The sequence below is a fragment of the Terrapene carolina genome, unplaced genomic scaffold (assembly GCF_002925995.2).
Source record: "Terrapene carolina triunguis isolate 2854851 unplaced genomic scaffold, T_m_triunguis-2.0 Scaffold69, whole genome shotgun sequence".
In the NCBI taxonomy this organism is placed as follows: domain Eukaryota; kingdom Metazoa; phylum Chordata; order Testudines; family Emydidae; genus Terrapene; species Terrapene triunguis.
Genome location: NW_020664420.1, coordinates 53777263 through 53796780, shown reverse-complemented (window position 1 = coordinate 53796780; position 19518 = coordinate 53777263). Strand labels below are relative to the sequence as shown.

At 41.9% G+C, this 19518-nt stretch overlaps 1 protein-coding gene across 1 annotated transcript in view; it reads right to left on the bottom strand.

Moving 5' to 3' along the window:
- Positions 1-19518, bottom strand: part of LOC112104321 — a 97822-nt gene that overhangs the window by 6990 nt on the left and 71314 nt on the right. The window contains exon 7 of the mRNA XM_029910926.1: positions 10521-10643. Coding sequence (XP_029766786.1) covers positions 10521-10643 — 123 coding nt within the window. The remainder of the gene's footprint in view (positions 1-10520; positions 10644-19518) is intronic.

Genomic DNA, 19518 nt, shown 5'->3' with positions numbered 1-19518 from the left:
AGACGGCCAAAAGCACACTCCACCACCATTCTGCACTTGCTCAGCCGGTAGTTGAAGAGTTCTTTTTCACTGTCCAGGGCGCCAGTATAGGGCTTCATGAGCCAGGGCATTAGCGGGTAGGCTGGGTCCCCGAGGATCACTGTAGGCATCTCCACATCCCCAACAGTTATCTTGTGGTCCGGGAAGTAAATACCTTCCTGCAGCCGTCTAAACAGACCAGAGTTCCTGAAAACCCGAGCGTCATGAACCTTGCCCGGCCATCTGACGTTGATGTTGGTAAAATGTCCCCTGTGGTCCACCAGTGCTTGCAGCACCATTGAAAAGTACCCCTTTCTGTTGATGTACTGGCTGGCCTGGTGGCCCGGTCCCAGGATAGGGATGTGAGTCCCATCTATAGCCCCACCGCAGTTTGGGAATCCCATCGCAGCGAAGCCATCTATGATGGCCTGCGCGTTTCCCAGGGTCACTACCTTTGACAGCAGTACCTTCACGACTGCCTTGGCTACTTGCAGGACAACAACCCCCACGGTAGATTTGCCCATGCCAAAGTGGTTCGCGACTGACCGGTAGCTGTCCGGCATTGCAAGCTTCCAGAGGGCTATGGCCACTCGCTTCTGGACAGTCAGGGCTGCTCGCATGCGGGTGTCCTTGCGCTTCAGGGCAGGGGACAGCAACTCACAAAGTTCCAGGAATGTCCCCTTCCGCATGCGAAAGTTTCGCAGCCACTGGGATTCATCCCAGACCTGAAGCACTATGCGGTCCCACCAGTCCGTGCTTGTTTCCCGGGCCCAGAATCGCCGTTCAACAAAATCCACATGCCCCATTGCAAACGTGATGTCCTCGGCGCTGGGTGTCGTGGTTTCTGACAGGCGTGTGCTACTCTCGGAGTTCAGGTCCTCACTCCGCTGCCGTAGCCTCCTCGCCTGATTTCTCTCTATCTGCCTCTGTGAAAGGTGGATGATGAGCTGCGAGGCGTTGACAACGGCCACAACTGCAGCGATGGTCGCAGCGGGCTCCATGCTCGCGGTGCTGTGGCGTCCGCGCTGTCACTGACCAGAAAAGTGCGCGAACTGATTTCCCGCCGGCACTTTTAAGGAGGGAGGGAGGGCGGGAGTGACGATTGGATGACGACAGTTACCCAAAAGCACCCTCGAGACATTTTTTTCCCCCAGAAGGCATTGGGGGCTCGACCCAGAATTCCAATGGGCAGCGGGGACTGCGGGAACTGTGGGATAGCTGCCCACAATGCACTGCTTCCAATGTCGACGCTTTCCCTGGTAGTGTGGACTGACAAAGTCGAATTACTGTCCTTAGTGTGGACACACACGTTCGACTTTCTAATATCGATTGCACATATTCGATTTAACTAAAATCGAACTACTCTCGTAGTGTAGACATACCCTAATACAATATCAGATTTGATAATTGTTTACTCCTGAGTTAGCAGCTCCTTTATACACAAAAGAGCATTAAATTAAATTAAATTAAAATTATGGAGATATCTCATCTCCTAGAACTGGAAGGGACCTTGAAAGGTCATTGAGTCCAGCCCCCTGCCTTCACTCGCAGGACCAAGTACTGGTTTTGCCCCAGATCTTTAAGTGGCCACCTCAAGCATTGAACTCACAACCCTGGGTTTAGCAGGCCAATGCTCAAACCACTGAGCTATCCCTCCCCACAAGGGACTATAATTCTAACATTTAAAAGACTAAGAACAATGTATGCAAAATTGTTACCCAGGTTTTTTTTCAACCCAAAGCTTTTGGTAACTTTTACAGTGTGCGAGGTGGTGTTAGGAAATAAATCAGGGGAGACACGGCCGTTCGACCGATAGATGGCTGGCACAAACAAGACAACACAGGACTGCTTTTACGTAAAGCTAAACTTAAAGCTAAATTTTACTGAGTCTCAAGCACTTACACACGTCTGCAACAGGTTAGTAAAACACCGCCAACCCTTGATAATTACCAAAGCTGAGCGTGGCTTTCGAGTGACAAAGCGGCAGGCTTCCGGTGGCCAAATCTTCTGTCTGCCGGTGGGGACCGCAAGATGTATTCAGAGGGAGAGTCCAAAAAGAGTCCAACTATCTCAAACTTTCCCCCCTTATTTATACATTAGTAATAGAATGACATGTCCCTTAAAGAAAACTTGTTAAGTAAGCAGTTTCAATGGTGAAGCAAGAGGTTCCTTCTGATTATTGATTAACCAGGTGTGGGTTTTTCCAGAGTTTGCAGCCTTGAGAGCCCAATAGACATTCCTGGGGCACATCCTGCTTTCCTAAAATGCATGTATCAGCAACTTTAACACAACTCTTATTAGGAAGGATGTGGGGTCAAGCTGCCCTTTCTGTGGCACCCCAAACCCTCCTCCTCTCCTGCCTTGGTCAAGCTGAGACTGCTGAATAGGCTGCTTTTAACAATAAGCCATAGTGGTTTCAGGCACTTTACTGATTTGCCAAAATCTCCCCGTACACAATAAAGAACAACAAAGATTTTATATTGCTACATAAATGCATCATCCACCCAACGCATTCACTTCTGATTACCAAACCAGCAGGAAAAGGTTAGCTAACTCAAACCTGCTTTGATTAGTGTCACAGAAGAATTTTCAAGAGGCCTTTGAAGTGATATCCGTCAGTGTTAGTTCAGATACTTGTCTGTCTTTTCTTTAGATGAGGCCATCTACTATAATATGAAACCATCAGAAATGAAAAAGAAAGTGCAAGAAAGTAATGAACTCACCATCTAGCACTACAATCAGAGCCAAATAGCTCCTACTTTTTAAAGACTTCTTCTTAGACTTGCTGAACCACAAGGGACTCATTTGGTTGCACAGTTGAAGCCCACACCCTTTAGTGAGATTTTTTTATGTATATTTCACCACATTACTTCAAATGCTGTTCATTGATCAGCAATTAACACTAATTGCATCTCTGACAAGTGAATAATCATTCTGTGCAGTTCTTATAAATATACCTTGAACTTAATTTGACGTTTTCTACTTATCTTTAAACTAAGCACAGAGACTGGTTGGCCTTTTACAATTGAGATGCAAGTGTGCATTTGCATATTAATGATGTTATGCTTAAAGAAAGCATTACTAGCAATCTTTAATAATACACAGAGAAAGATAATTACTATTTACCAACAATGTGCAAGGTGCTTTCAGGCAAGTATGCCCCGAACAGCTTACAGTTTAAATAAACAATGTATGCATAAAGCATAGGGATGAACAATAAGATATTATGAGAAACTGTGATCCAACAGTGAAGTTTTGAAAACATCTTGTTAATGCCAAAACTTTACCTGTATATGTTTGCCTTTAGGGAAGGAGGAAAGAATTTCAGTCATCTAATTGGTTAATACTGCTCTGTGGACTAATGATTATAGCATTTTGGAGAAAGAGAGTTTTCAGGTGGGACTTAACATAAGAGAAAATTGAGGCATAACAATGGGATCCTGGTCCATGACTAGGGCTCCTAGGCACAACAGACAGACAGAGCAGAGCAGAGCAGGGTTCAGCTACGGGGATTGCATGGAAGAAAGCAAGAAGACAAGAGTGGGAGAAAGACACTAAAGGAGAGGGATAAAACACACTTTGATGCTAAACAGTTCAGTTATTAAAAAGCATCTATCTAACAATGATGGAGTTACCAACCTCTGGATCAAAGACTTATTTGATATTGACTAAAGCGGAGAGAATACTGCAAACAAGTATTTGTACACATAACATCCATTAATTCACATGGATGATATTAGAGATCCTTTTTATTCACATTGCATTTAAATTAATGAAGTGTCAGGACATAACAGGTACATCAGACAGCAGCAGATGCACATTTCTGCTGGATACAGAGTGGTATCAACACCAGTCAACAGAATCACTCTCCTTTATAAACTTCAAAGTACAGTTTTCTAAATAGAAAGTACGTGCTGAACAATCAATACAATGGTGAGATATAAATTAAAGAACTAACCAAAATAAAGGGGAAAAGTTACTATTATTAGACTATTATTTAGATCTTTCGCAAATGGCTCACAGTAACTATCCATAAGATCCTGGGATGTGACCTTTTCAAGCATTAATTAAAAATGTTTAAAGCTCCAAGAATGCAAATACATATTTGTCATTGCCCTTAGCATGGTGCATTATAAACTGATTATCTAAGCAAAGCGAATTTTCATACTGAAGGTTTAATTGCAGGACTTGTTGCATATACATTAATATGCAATGCAAAACCTTCTCAGCAGGTGCTCTACGTGATGAAGAGATTTTCATGAATAATTCATCATGAAAAGCACTTCTACTGAGATACAATTTGCAATAATGTTTTTCAAGTGAGATCAGTGAAAATCAGAAGCTGTCATTGCCAATTTGTTTCAGTTCAGATTCAAAAGGTCACACCCTTGACACACAATGGAAGTTAGAAATGCCCTTTTCTTCTTTTACATGTCGGCATCATATAATCTGTATTTTTTCCTACACTTTCCATTCCAACACTCAGAGGGTAGTTATTTCAAGACTTAATAAAAAAGTAACTTTGGAAACAAGATTTTTATATCAGATTTCAATAAATACATTTTCCATATGTGTCAATCACTCAAGTTTTCTGCAACAGGCAAGATAACAGTGTGCTATAATTATATAGATATAAATATTTATATATCCCACTCCAAATCATTTAAATAGGTAAGCTATATCACCTCAACTCTAAAAAGCAACAAATTAGATCAGAAAAGATTCTTTATGCAATATTTTAAAACTCTCACACAAAATGGGGTTTGTTTCTTCACATTCCAGTTGATTGTAAATATTAATGCAGCACATAAATTATAGATATTTATTTATTTTGCAAATTACACGTGTAAATCATTTTAATGAATTTGAGCCATTAGAATTTTAGAGTTTTTCTGTTTTCCTTACATCATTTTAGTTTCTTGGGGAAAAAAATCATTACAAGACTACGATATGGTCTCATTTTATCTAGAGTTGCTCATCCATAATTCTGCAGTTTTAAAAATACATTCTGGGATGTTTTCTCAACATCTTTATTTAAGCTACTTTGGATATGTATACTCAACTTCATGTTGCCAACACATCTGAAAATATATTGTTTTAAACACTTCACAGCACAAGAATTCTGCTATAATGTACTTTGTATGTTAATTATTAGAATACTACTAACACATATGTATATGCTGATATGATGTAAAGTTTAAATACTTTCAATGTGTAATGATTTTTTTCTGACACTTTTATGACAGAAGTGTTCTGACTTGTGTGATTTCTCACAATGAAATATTCCTCTGTCCAGAGATACTAATGAGAGTTTCAAAAAGTCAGGCACAACTGCAGTAATTTTATGCATCCAAATTAGGTATTTGCAAGTATAAATGACCAGCTGTGCAACTAAGTGGCTGCTGCTCATGAAAAACCCGACTTTCATGCATATTCACAGAAACCACATACACAAATTAAGCACATAATGACACTGTAGCGGGGTGGCTACCCCACTCCTGCCTGAGGGGTTTAAAAGAGCCCTGGCAGAGGGCTGGGGCAAAGGGAAAAGCTACTGGGCTGATTGGGGAAGTAGCCACAGCTGGGCCACGCCCCAATCAGGCCCCAGCTGGCCTGTATAAGAAGGCTGGGAGCCAAGAGCTCAGGAGTCTCTCTCTGCCTTCAGAGAGAGAAGGGCCTGGCTGCAGGGAGCTAGACCGGGTACCTATAGTGGAGCAGGGCTGGGGAAAGGCTGAAGAGCTGGGGAGCTCCGGCCTGGATAGCCCCAGGCTGCGGCCTGATAATAGGCCAAGGGGTACTGGGGGTTGCAGAGAGCAGCCCAGGGCTAGGCCAAGACAGCAGGTCCAAACCCCCCTTGCCAGTGATGAGTGGCCGATACTGCAGTCTGCCCCAGGGAGCGGGGGCTAGTTGGTGACTGGCAGTGGCCTAGTGCTGACGCAAGGTGGGGATAGTGGGTGGGGGCTTCCCCAGGGAGAGGAGACCTAGTGTGTGGGTACTGCCAGGGGGCAGCACCCAGAGCAAAGGGCACCGGGGTCCTGGGAGGGACATAGGGGCCGAGAAGGAGAGAACGAGTCGGCTCACCGGCCTGCAGAGGGCGCTCCAGAGGCTGGTGAGCTAATTCCCTGGACGACCAGCAGGAGGCGCCGCAGGGGTGAGTCCGGACCCCTTACAGACACTAATTTTTGCAAGCTTTGCTGTGAAAACCAATCACCAAAACCTCCTAATAAAACAGCCTGCAGTGTCACAACCCATAAATGAAACATTTAAAAATAACAAACATTAAAATATCAACTCAATTGCATAAACACAGCAGTCAGTAGAAGAGAAAGAAAAGGCCCTCTGCACTAACAGATATTCCAGTATGTGAAGACTAATAAAATACTCTTATATTCTATGTGTGAAATCCTAGCCCCATGATAATCAATAGAAGTTTGTCAATGACTTCCATGGGCCAGGATTTCATCCTTAATCTCTCAGTTCAGAGGTACCTAAAGAAAGGTAGCACACCGAAGAAAAACCTGGAAAAGTGAAGGAAAGAAGGAACAAAATGCTAACTTGTTGATGTGGTCTTTCGTTGTTGCTGGGCTTTTTGTTGGTTTTGGTGTTTTGAGTGGGGGTGGAGTGGGTAGAGTAGACAGGGGTAGTCTCAGTGGAAAATCTGGGCCTTTTAGCTTTTGAAATATTACATCATTTTAAGCATAATTTGATCTATCTTATTTTCTTAATTTTCATAATTTAATCTGATATTAATTTCACTGATTTTATTTTCTCCTGAGTCAGTCATTCTGGGCAAATTCTAGTGTAATTTTAGAAGGAATTAATTCCAAGGGCTCCAGGATGGAGGCAGCCAGCTCAGTACTCACCACTACAGGGGGTTTAATTTTAAGAGGATTGTTATTTGGGCATGTCTGAGGATTTTGTTTTCAGGGTTTTGAAATCACTACCACTATATAGAATGAATCTGTCCAGTTTGTTTGGATTCATGGACTCTCTCAGGATACAGAAAGGAATCAGATTATGAAATTCCCCCCCATGGAGATAAGATTTAAAAGAATGCTAGTTTTTTCATTATTCTCAAATGCTTTTTGTCTTCCTTTTCCTTTGGGAAGGAAACCAAGGAAGATAGAGATACTAGAATAGTCCTAATATAGGGTTACCATATCTTGAGTGTCCAAAAAGAGGACACTCCACGGGGCCCCGGCCCCGCCCACGCCCCCGCCCCAACTCCACCCCCTCCCCTGCTTCCCGCGAACATTTGATTCGCGGGAAGCCTGAAGCAGGTAAGCTGGGGGGGGGGAGGAGGCGCGGCCCAGTCTGGCCCCCTCCAGCGGCCGGCCCAGGCCTCTCCAGCCTGGCTCGGCTCGGGCCCTGGGGTGCCGGCCCCGGGCCAGCCCCCGGCCAAGCACCGCCGACCCCGGCCCAGCACGCCCCCGGCAGCCCAGCACCGCCAGCCCCCGGCCGCCCAGCACCGCCGGCCCCGGGCCCCGGCCTAGCACCCAGCGGCGCCGGATTTTCCCGGACATGTTCGGCTTTTTGGGATTTCCCCGCGGACGGGGATTTGAGTCCCAAAAAGCCGGACATGTCCGGGAAAATCCGGACGTATGGTAACCCTACCTAATAGAATCCTCAGGCTCTGTCTAGGGTCACATACTGCACCTGTCATTGTGGTGTCCAAGCACTCCCTCAAAATGATTTCTTAAGTGAAACAAGAGGAAAAGATCCTCTAAGAAAGAGGCTTCGACATACTCCTCCTTGCTATATCAGTTCCCCCTATTGCTGATGAAAAGAGCTTTACAATGAAAGAAAACAGTGCCTGTATGTCTCCGGTTTAATAGATGTTTCAACTTTGCTTCTCCCACTTCCTCTGCTTCTCAAGAAAGAGGAAGTGAAATGGAGGAACCAAAAGTCAGGAAACTATGTAAATGGGGAAGGCAGCAGCATTGATGTGCTGGATTAGCTGTCTGAGAATCTGCTGTGGGGGAGGAGATTGTACCTGTGCCACCTGGTAAGATCAACACCAGTATGCATGATGCCAATAGACGGGAGACATCTCCATGCCTTGCTAGGCCTATGTTCTTCTGTCCCCTCAGCCACCATGCTCCAAGAGCATTGCTGCTTTCCTGCGAGACAAGGATGTCTGGCTGCTTCTGTTTAAAAACAAGACCAGTACTGCTGAAGGCTCATGAAGACACTTCCAGTGGCACTTCCACCATTGCTGGTAGTTCAAAGAAAGTCTGTAGTTTTGGTTGCTGTCTGCAGGAAAACCCATGGAGAGAGATTGAAAAAAGCAGATATACAGGAGAGAGTTGCTCTAGGGAACTGTCTCCATTACAAAACTACACTAGTTTTCGCCTCCTTCCTGAGGCTATAAATCCTAAAATGAAGTAAAGGGAAAGCTTCCCTTCTGGGAGACAGTGCCAGAGAGCTGCCTCTGTAGCAAACAGAAGAATAATACTGGGACTACAATGGGAAAAGGATTTAAAGGGATGTATTAAGAAGAGTTGCCTTTGTGGATGTAGCCTAATCTCACTAGACTCTCTGGGCTGCTGGATACAATGCATGAGAAAGCATCTATATCTCAACATCATGAGTCTAATGATTTTCATATTACAAGAACAAAGTGAACATCCTGAAGTAATTAAAGCATACCCAATAAAACAAGTTATACTCTCACAGAATAAAGAAATGAAATGGGACATTTGTTATATTTGCATTTTACAGCACTTGTAGAAATAATTTATAGTGTCTTCCTCCAATTCTTAGCACATGTGCGAGAATATTTCTTCAGAGATTTGACAAATGTAGATTTATGTAAAATGGCAAATGCAATTAGTTCAGACTTTATTGTTGCATAGATAGATCACTATTATTCAGCACTGAATGGAACTTTTTTTTTGTTCTTTCTTGTAGGTACATAATTTGATAAATTATGTAAGAATATCTACAGTGCACAATGAGGTCCTTCACTCAAGCAACTGAAAGCTGCGTGAAATGTAGAGTCAGGCAACAGCTCAGGGACAGATTTATTACCACTCTGATCTTTCTTCTCTCTAGTCTTGACTTTCATCTGCTTCTCAAGGAAATATGCTAAACACTGACTTTCTTTTTCTCTAAAATTCTCTCCTCTTCCCTACATTGGCACTTCCATTCTATTTCCCAAAATCTGTGCTTTTAAATTCTTTCCACACAATACCAAGCTCTCAGGAAGTCCATTTGCTGCTTCCACTTTAACATCTCTCTGTCTCCACTGTTAAAAGCCTGATTCATGCCTTGGCTCTCTTTCACCTCATCACTAAATTCTTCCTCTCTGGCTCCATTCTTGCCACCTCATCTCTGTTCAATCTATCCAAAGTACTGCTGCTAAAATGTTCTTCTCTCCCTGGTGCTCCAGTCATGTAACTGCCCCCACCTCAAAACTCTTAAAAGGAAAGGGCCACAAGTGTTCTGCATCAAGTTCAAATAGCTCATCCTCTTCCTTCAAGGCTACCCACAGATCTGCCAACCTACAGATCAACTCTAGTTTTCACTACTTCCCACTCATGTCATCCACTCTACTCAGTTTTCCCTCTGCTTCTTTCTATCACTTTCCCACCCCTTGATTCTCAGAATAACCTTCTACTTCAAGTGAGCCAACCAATCTCACTCTCCTTCAAACACTCTTCCAACCACATTTCTGTCACTAATCTCAGCTCCAGTGTTATCTGCTCCCTCTATTTTGCCTTCTCCTTCTGTGCTCTGTCTCATTAAAAAATAGGGGACAGAAACAAACTAAATTATTTCAGTACTTTGCAAACAACATTTTCTTAAACAACATAACCACCTACATCTTGAAGAGCAATTTCCTTTTCCCCTTATTTCCCTTGTCTCTTTTCCTTCCATCCCACCCCCATTGTGTGTTATAATCTTTCATTATCTAATTCATATGGTAAGCATGTTGGATCACAGGGTCTCCATACTTGTTTGGAAAGTGCCATACACATCTACACTGCAGTATACAAATTAGCAATGAGATAATACCATAGGGGACTTCTAAGCAGGCACTTAAGGTCTAAAAGTGGCTTTAAAAACTGCAAGTTGCCTGAATGCGGAAGCAAGAGCAATCTCTCTGGTGGAGCAATACTACTCCCTAAAGAGTAGAAACAGGTGCTGGATGAAGTAGGAAAAGAATGCAGATTCAGTAGCCAGTCTAGTCTATGTTACTTAGATTTTTGCACACAGTTGATCTGGGAGCCCCAACCTCCATATGAGAAGCAGCAGTAGATAGTAGCTGTAACAGCAGCTAAAGGACAGCTGCAGTCACACCCCATCCATTAGGGTCTGAGAATCTTGTTTCTAGCCCCTGTACTCACGTTTTCCCAATGAGGCATAAAACATCAAGTTAAATGCTCTTTGATTCAACATTTGCTAGAAATTTAAGAAATAATGAGTGAAGAAGCTCATGTAGTAAAATTAAAGCTTGAGCAATAGAAATTCAGTCTCAATATTCTGTTTAAAGTTCTTACCAGATATCGTAGGTTTAAATTTTCTGTCTTCCCATAGCAAAGGTCTATGAGGGTCATAGGTTGTTTTTCTAGGTTTCTTCCTGATATCATCCACGATAATGTAAGATTATCCATACCAGTGGCCTAAGAAAAGGACAGAAAATGAAAAAAATAACCTATGTAATTGTTTATTTTAACCAATTAAGTTCATGCGTACGTAGCTAAAGCTAATTATGTCTGTAATCCCAAAATTAAGGAATGGAGTGATGGTTTGGATACAATTATAATATACTGTACCACCAGAAAAGCCATACTTCTTGCTTAAATTAATTATTCAACACACAGAACAAAAAAGCAAAAGCAGTTGACGACAACAAAACAAATTCACTTTAACGGTGAACTTGAATGCTCAAGTCTGTGTCATTTATTTTGAGGGAACATTTCAGAAGATGGAAAATCAGTGAAAAGTATTAGTAACCATGGCATCCCCAGTAAATCTGTACTAAAAATATGAAGAACCCACCAAGACTCAGAGTGGGTCTGCGCTTTTTTCACTATCAGGAATATCAGCCAGGACTATGAAAATTTAACAGACCTAAGTGTAGGCTTTTTTTCCACAGGTCATTTCACAAACTTAGCTCCCCTATCTGTGAAACGGAATGGTGGCACTTACTCATCTTTGTAAAGTACTTTGTGACCTATGGACAAAAAGTGCTATACAAGCCTACAATATCATTATTATTATTATTATGAGAGCCATGGCACCCTAACCCAGGGGAATTGAGCCTACGTCCCTCCTTTTCAGAGAGTTGCTTCCCTAATTTAAAGTCTGTTCTAGGGTGGAAAAGAAATAGCTTAATCACAGTTTCATCCCCACAGGGCAGAAGGAGCTGGGAAACATTCCCTCTGCCAGTAGCTTACTCCCTGAGCACAGGCAGAAGGGTATCTTACCATTAGAAGACCCTTTCCTCCAGAGCCTGAAATGGAACCCAAGATTCCTGAATCTCACCATTATTTTTGCTGTCAGCAAATATTAGTGAATCCCATTGCCAAAGTGTGCATCTCATGCCCCTCTATATGTTGCTCCACACAGAGGATGACAGCCTACTACTGCTATCAGGTACACCATTGGCTCAAATGACAGATTTGGGCTGTGGATAGAACTGTTTCCCTACAGGAAGTATGGTTCTTCAAGGTATCAAAGTCAGTGTGGATCCCACTGTAAGCACACATGTGACTTGTGCATGAGACTATTTTTTAAACAAGCAGTGTCCATTAGGGCCAGGCATGTACCCTATGCCTCTTCCTGCTCCCATGCAATAGCATAAAGAGTGGGGTTAGGGTTAGGGTTGACATATACAGACCAGAGAAAGGGCAGAAACCTCTTGCATGTTTTATGTACCGTCAAAAGCTTGAGAAGATTTGATACATAGTGTAGACTTCTGCAGAATCCAGGAATGCTGAGATGTGTGATTATCCAGGTGTGCCCCTCATCCCAGTAGTGAGGCATCCATAATGAGTGCCTTTGTGGGCTAAGAGTGAACAAACTGAACCCCTATGCAGACATTATCCTTGGTTTCTTCACCAGGTGAGTATTGTCAAGATGCTGTGAGCAAGCTATAGTCACTTCTCCTGGGAGTCTCTGCTTAGAGCATACATTGTATTCAGCCATGCCTGGAGTTACTATAGAAGAAGTGTTGTGACGGGTGTCACATAGGTGCATGATGCCACATGGCCTTGCAAGACCAGACAGGATCAGATTGATGTCTGAGTCAAAGTTGGGTAATGAGGTCCCTCATCACAAGGAATCTGTCATGAGGTAAATAGGCCTTGCTTATAATCCAGTTCTATAATTGGTTTTTTGAACGTACAGACAATGTACGAAACAGGGAAGCTAGCTCAGGTCACAGCAGAGATGAGACACTACAGCTTACACATTCTGGTGTCAGCAGGAGCAGATGGACAAGATGAGGAAGATTAACAACAGCCTCAGGAGAAACTTTGCTGTATTCTGGACTGGATGATGGACAACACTATGAGGATGTTGCCATCTTTTTGAAGAAGGGAGTGGAGCTTGAGTGGAAATCCATCAGCAGCAGACTTATGAGAGCCAGATTGAAAAAGAAACACAATATCACCACCCTGATTCAGTGCTATGCTCCGACAAATGACAGTGATGAAGTACTAAAGGACACATTCAACCTTACATTACAGGAGTACCACGCCATGATCTAATTATCATCATGGGAGACCTGAATGCCAAGATTGGTAAGGACAACACAAACAATGACACATCAATGGGAAGAAATGGGTATGGCACCATGAATGAAAATGAAGAGAGTCTTGTTGATTTCTTCAGTGTGAATGATCTAGTCATTGGCGGAACCCTATTTCAAAATAATGAAATTGACAAGCTGATGTCATGTTCTCCAAATGGTACAAGAACTTGATTGACCACATGATGATCAGTGGGAAATGGTGATGCCCACTGACAGATGTGAAAGTGAGAAGGGATGCAGATGTTGGCAGAGACCATCACCTTGTGACAGCCTCCATCAAGCTAAAACTGAGAAGTGTGGGTCCACCAAACAAGGGACATAAACATTGACATTGACAAGCTGAAGTCTCCTGAAATACAGAAAGTCTTCGTTCTGCAGTTAAAGAACAGGTTTCAGGCACTTGCAGACCTTGATGATCTCGCTCGCCTATCACATACCCAACACCATATACAAGAAAAAACAACTCGACTCAACACTTTCAAACAGCAAATTGGACTGAAAATCAACTGCAATAAGACTGATATCATTACTTTTAATATTGCCTCACCATCACCAGTACGGATAGAGGATTATGTTCTCACCAATGTAGAAACATTCACATACTTGGGTAGCACCATCAGCCAGGACAGTAGAATAAGCCAGGACATCTGGAACAAAATCAGTAAAGCCAAGAACACCTTCAGGAGCTTAAATACTTTCTGGAAATCATCAAAATACAACACCAAAACCAAACTCAAGATTTATCAGAACTGTGGACTTTCAACATTACTTTATAGTGCAGAATGCTGGGAAATGAGAAAGTATGATATGTTCAAACGGTCTTCTTTCCATACAACCTGCCTCAGAAAAATCCTCTGTATCTTTTGGCCCAGAACAATCTCAAACCAAGATCTATTCACACAGTGCAGCCAAGAAGATATGAGCACCATCCTTGCCAGGAGGCATTGGAGATGGATTGGCCATGTGCTTCAGATGGAAACTGATTCCATCACCAGAGTAGCAATAAGATGGACACCTGAAGGCAAGCAAAAACGAGGCTGCCTGAAAAAAACATGGCGAGGAGTGGTGGAAGCCAAGCTGAAAAACCTGGGGCACAGCTGGGGAACCATTGAAAGACTTGCCAGAAACAGACAGGAGTGGAGGAGCTTCATCGCTGCCCTAAACACTAGAGGCATAATGGGAACATCATGATGATGATAATCGAGTTCAGACTCACCCAATAAACTGGGTCCTGGTCAAAAAGGGGTCTCATGGAGAGTTTCATTAAGTGTCTGTGGAATCTTAACACCCAAAGCTGCCTAGTATGAGGAGGGGAATGAGTGGCAGATATCACACTTTGAGGGAATGTGTAATTCCCTGAGGTGGTACAGGCAACTCTCATGCAGCTCACGCACAGAGAAGACCTCAGGGAAGGCCAGCCTTCACTAAGCTAAATATCTAAGATAAAAACTATGTACAAGTTATTAATGTTTGAAATTCAAGCAGAACACTAGAAGGTTAGTGATACAGAAAGGTTCCATCCCAAACCACACGTGGCAGAAAGGAACTGGAGAGACAGTCTGCACTGCCCCTTATGCCATTGCTTCAGAGCATGATGAGGTGAAGGAGGCAGGCATGGACCAATGGACACTGCTATTGAACAGATTCCAGTCTTGGGCTCATGGATTCTATTTCTATTTAAATGAAAATAAAAAAAGAATAAAGAGAGAATTCTAGAACAAAATTTGATGCAAACTGTTGGAACTGACGCAGTATTTGTTCTGACAGACTCTTGAGCTGTTCCTGCCTTGTGGATGCAGTCTGGTGGTACATTGCAATGACTCAAAATTTAGGTTTTCATTAAAGCTGCTGCACAGTGCTGCAGTTTTCATAAAATTATGTTTTCTCTTTTGAAAAATGTACATGGACTATAATTATTATGAGTGAAAATAAAAATGTTCACTACCAAAATATTCATAATTGAACCCAAAAAACATGTTATGAAAAAACAATTGACAGAGGAGATTTTTACAGCAAAGGTGACTACCCATGATTTTGCCACAATTACAAGCATTATGTACATTATTATTATGCCAAGTTCTCAAAGCACATTGACTTATTAATGATGATGGGATTACTACAATTCTAACACTCTAATACTTGCACCTGACCCCCCTCATTAACCTACTGCCTGCATTTAAAAAAAAACTGATACATGAGCACCATGTGTATCTCTCCATTTCTGAATATACATCAAATTAATTAAATAGTACACATGGTGCAATTGTGGCTCTTGATGAGAAACCAATTTTTCTCTCATATGCACAGTTGAGCTACAGAATTAACTTTAAGCACACGTGACATGCTATATGTCCAAATACTTAGGGAAAACAAGCCTTGAAGCCATATGTGCAAATTTTCACCCTCTAGAAGTCCTAAAAGGATGTTTTTAGAACAATACAGGTTTAATTTCATTCTTCCGAATTCAATAGCAATGCTATCTCTGAAATGAATTTCATCATTAATTTTCCTGTGAGAACTGAAAAAACATATGAAGGATCTGAAATGGTTCTAAATTTTAGGCTAGCCTCTTTCATTATTGCCCATTTTTAAATTAAGACGAGAAATAAAAATGGTCCAATAAAATAAGACATTTCTTTTATTATCTTGAAAATAAAGATTTATTTTCATATCTATTTCTAATGGGCCCAATTTTCAGAAGTGCTGACCCCACAAAGCTGCCACTGACAAGATAGTTTTCATTTTATATTGCAATATGCAGTTTAGGGAGTGTGTCTTGCAGTTTCTCATTAGGGTAAAGATTCATAAATGGTGAAGTTGCTGTAGTGCTTTGGAAACTGTAGTGGCCAACCGTCACTTTACCATTGACGTCTACAGTGAACATGCAGAAAGACCTTTCTGAAATCAAATCTAATGGATTTAACAAAATTAGGTCATAATTCTGTTCAAACTTCTTTATACATAGTTTGTACTATATGACTATGTGGTATATATTAAATATTACATGGTAAAGGTGAAACATGCCTAAGGCAAAGACCTACTGGAAAAGGACAAATATAGTGCCAATCTATAAAAAGGGAATAAGGACTACCTGAGGAATTACAGACCAGTCATCTTAACTTCAGTACCCGGAAAGATAATGGAGCAAATAATTAAGCAATCAATTTGCAAACACCTAGAAGATAATAAGGTGATAAATAACTGTAAGCATACATTTGTCAAGAACAAAATAGTGTCAAACCAACCTAATCGCTTTCTCTGACAGGGTAAAACCCTTGTGGATGGAGGGAAGCGGTAGATGTGATGTATCTTGACTTTAGTAAGGTTTTTGATACTTTCTCACATGACCTTCTCATAAACAAACTAGGGAAATAAAACTAGATGGAGCTACTATAAGGTGGGTGCATAACAGTTGGAAAACCATTCTCACAGAGTAATGAGTGGTTCACAGTCAAGTGGGGTTCTGGACCGCAAGGACCAGTTCTGGGTCTGGTTCTGTTCAATATCTTCATAAATGGGACAAGATCTTCATAAATTATTTAGATAATGGCAAAGAGAGTACACTTATAAAGTCTGTGGATGATACCAAGATGGGCAGGGTTGCAAGTGCTTTGGAGGATAGGATTAAAATTCAAAATAATCTGGACAAACTGGAGAAATGGTCTGAAGTAAATATGATGAAATTCAATATGGACAAATTCATAGTACTCCACTTAGGAAGGAACAATCAATTGCATACATACTGAATGGGAAATGACTGCTTAGGAAGGAGTACTGTGCAAAGTGACCCGGTAGTCATAGTGAATTACAAGCTAAATAGGAGTCAACAGTGTAACACTTGCAAAAAAAGCTAACATCGCTCTGGGATGTATTAGCAGGAGTGTTATAAGCAAGACACAAGAAGCAATTCTTCTGCTCTGCTCCATGCTGATTAGGTCTGAACTAAAGTACTTTGTCCACATTATGGATAAATTGGAGAAAATTCAGAGAATAGCAACAAAAATGGTTAAAGCTCTAGAAAACATGACCTATGAAGAAAGATTGAAAAAATTGACTGAGGGGGCACAGGATAACGGTTTTCAAGTACATAAAAGGTTGTTACAAGGAGGAGGAAGAGAAATTGTTGTTCTTAACCTCTGAGGATAGGACAAGAAGCAATGGGTTTAAATTGCAGCAAGGGCGGTTTAAGTTGGACATTAGGAAAAACTTTCTAACAGTCAGGGTAGTTAAGCACTGGAATAAATTGTTGTTATATCCTTTCTGAGATAGGGTAACCAGACTTGAACACAGCACTTCAGGTACAGAAATACCATTAATTTATATAATGACACTGTTATTTTCAGTATTATTTTCTGTCATATTCATTATACATCTTAATGCTTTATTTGCTTTTTTGACTGCATTATTCTCTCCAGAATGAAACCCATAGGGGAAATCCTGGCCCCACTGAAGTCAATGACAAAACACCCATTGACTTGAAGGAGGCCAGGATTTTATCCCAAGCTTTTTTCCTGAGTGGTTTCAGAATGCAACGGTATATGTAATGGGTTTACATTCTGGTTTCTCTTCAACTCGTATAATTCCTTCCAGGATGCATTACCTTGCATTTGCCAACAATGCTGCCCATTCTCCTAGTTTTGTTGAGTCCCTCTGAAGTTGCTCAGAGTCTTTGCTAGTCTTAATTAACACACAATTGTGCATCATCTGCAAGTTTTGCCAGTTCACTGCTCATCCCCTTTTTCAGAATGTAACATAACACTGCTCTACAGCCAAAATGCTTCTGAAATAAATGTAGTCAAACTTTACTAATTCTGGGTCACTGAGAACGAAAATGATGCTTAATATTGTTGACTGGCTCTAGTTTTCAAGATATGCTATTGGGTCAGTATATACGACCCTTGACTTGGGAATGGCAGAGAATAAGTGAGTTATAAAGGGAAGAGATCTCAATTTAAACCAGAAATGACTAAAATACATCTTTGACTGGATCTATGAATAAATCTATGACTGGGTTTGGACAGTACTTGCTTTTTAGGCAAAACAATGAATGATGCAATCTGAAGCTGGTATTGTGTCATACATGATATGAATTGCATCATGTTATTCCTAGAAGTCATGGATGATGCAATCATAACAAAGCTTACATCACTCTGCTGAACAAATTGCCCTATATCAGCTCTAGAAATCATACAGTGTAGTGTCGTGCTCTCTTATTTGTCAGTGTTTGATTTTGCAAAGGGACACATTTCTGTTTAGCCAAAGTGAGCAGAGATGCCTCGTACTGGTGTGAACAGTGCAGATAACTTCTGCTATGCTTGTGGTGACGTGACTTTTGCATCACAAAAGCGCAGTATAACCACTATGGTTAAGAAAGCCTATCACCTTTATTTTGGCTGCAAAATTGGAGATCGGGACAAGAGGTGGGCCCCACACATATGCTGCAACACTTGTGTTACAAATCTTCGCCAGTGGTTAAACAGGAAAAGGAAATCTGTGCCTTTTGCAGTGCCAATGATTTGGAGAGAGCCAACAGATCACACCAGCAATTGTTACTTCTGCATGGTGCCTCCAGTTGGGAAAGGTGTGTCAAAGAAGAAAAAGTGGACTGTGCATTATCCAAACATTCCATCAGCTATACGCCCATTACCCCACAGAGAAGGACTGCCGGTTCCTGATGCACCAGAATCATTCTCACTTGAGTCAGACGAGGAAGAGGATGAAACTTCTGGTCCTGAACCATCAATGTCACAGGACCCACATTTTCTCCCATCCTCCTCCTCTGAACCACACCTCATAACACAAGGTGAACTGAATGACCTTGTCAGGGATTTGGAACTACCCAAGAGTAAGGCAGAGCTGTTGGGCTCCAGACTACAGCAGTGGAATCTCCTGGCAGGTGATGTTAGGGTTTCCATATTCCGTGACCGTCAAAAGGATCTTGTCCCATTCTTCTTCATGGAAGGTGATCTTGTAGCCTGCAACAACATCGATGGTGTGATGGCAGCCCTCAACATCGTTCACGATCCAGATGAGTGGAGACTGTTCATTGATTCATCGATGACAAGTCTTAAAGCTGTTTTACTGCATCATGGCAATGTTTTGCCATCAATTCCAGTTGGTCATGCAGTCCATATGAAGGAAACCTAGGACAACATGAAACAACTTTTGAGGTGCATAAACTGACAGCTTTGTGGCGATTTAAAGGTTGTTGCTCTCTTGCTTGGTCTGCAGACTGGATACACAAAGTACTGCTGTTTTCTCTGCGAATGGGATAGTCGTGCAAGAGATTCCCACTACATCAAGAAAGATTGGCCACTCCGACAGTCATTGGAGCCTGGGAGGAAAAGTGTTCAGCATCCACCTCTTGTTGAATCAAGGAAGATTTTGTTACCACCCTTACACATCAAGCTAGGTCTGATGAAGAACTTTGTCAAGGCCATTGACAAAACACAAGCAGCTTTCAAGTACCTCCGTGGAAAATTTCCAAAGTTAAGTGAAGCTAAGATAAAGGAAGGTGTCTTTTGTTGGTCCTCAGATTCGTGAACTTCTTCGAGATGATGCATTTGACCATGCACTGCGTGGCAAGGAAAAGACGGCATGGAAAGCCTTCCAGTTAGTGGCAATAAATTTTCTCGGAAACAACAAGGCAGACAACTACAGGTTGTTGGTGGAAAACCTCCTCAAGGCATACAAAAGCCTTGGTTGCAACATGTCACTAAAGATACATTTTTTGCACTCTC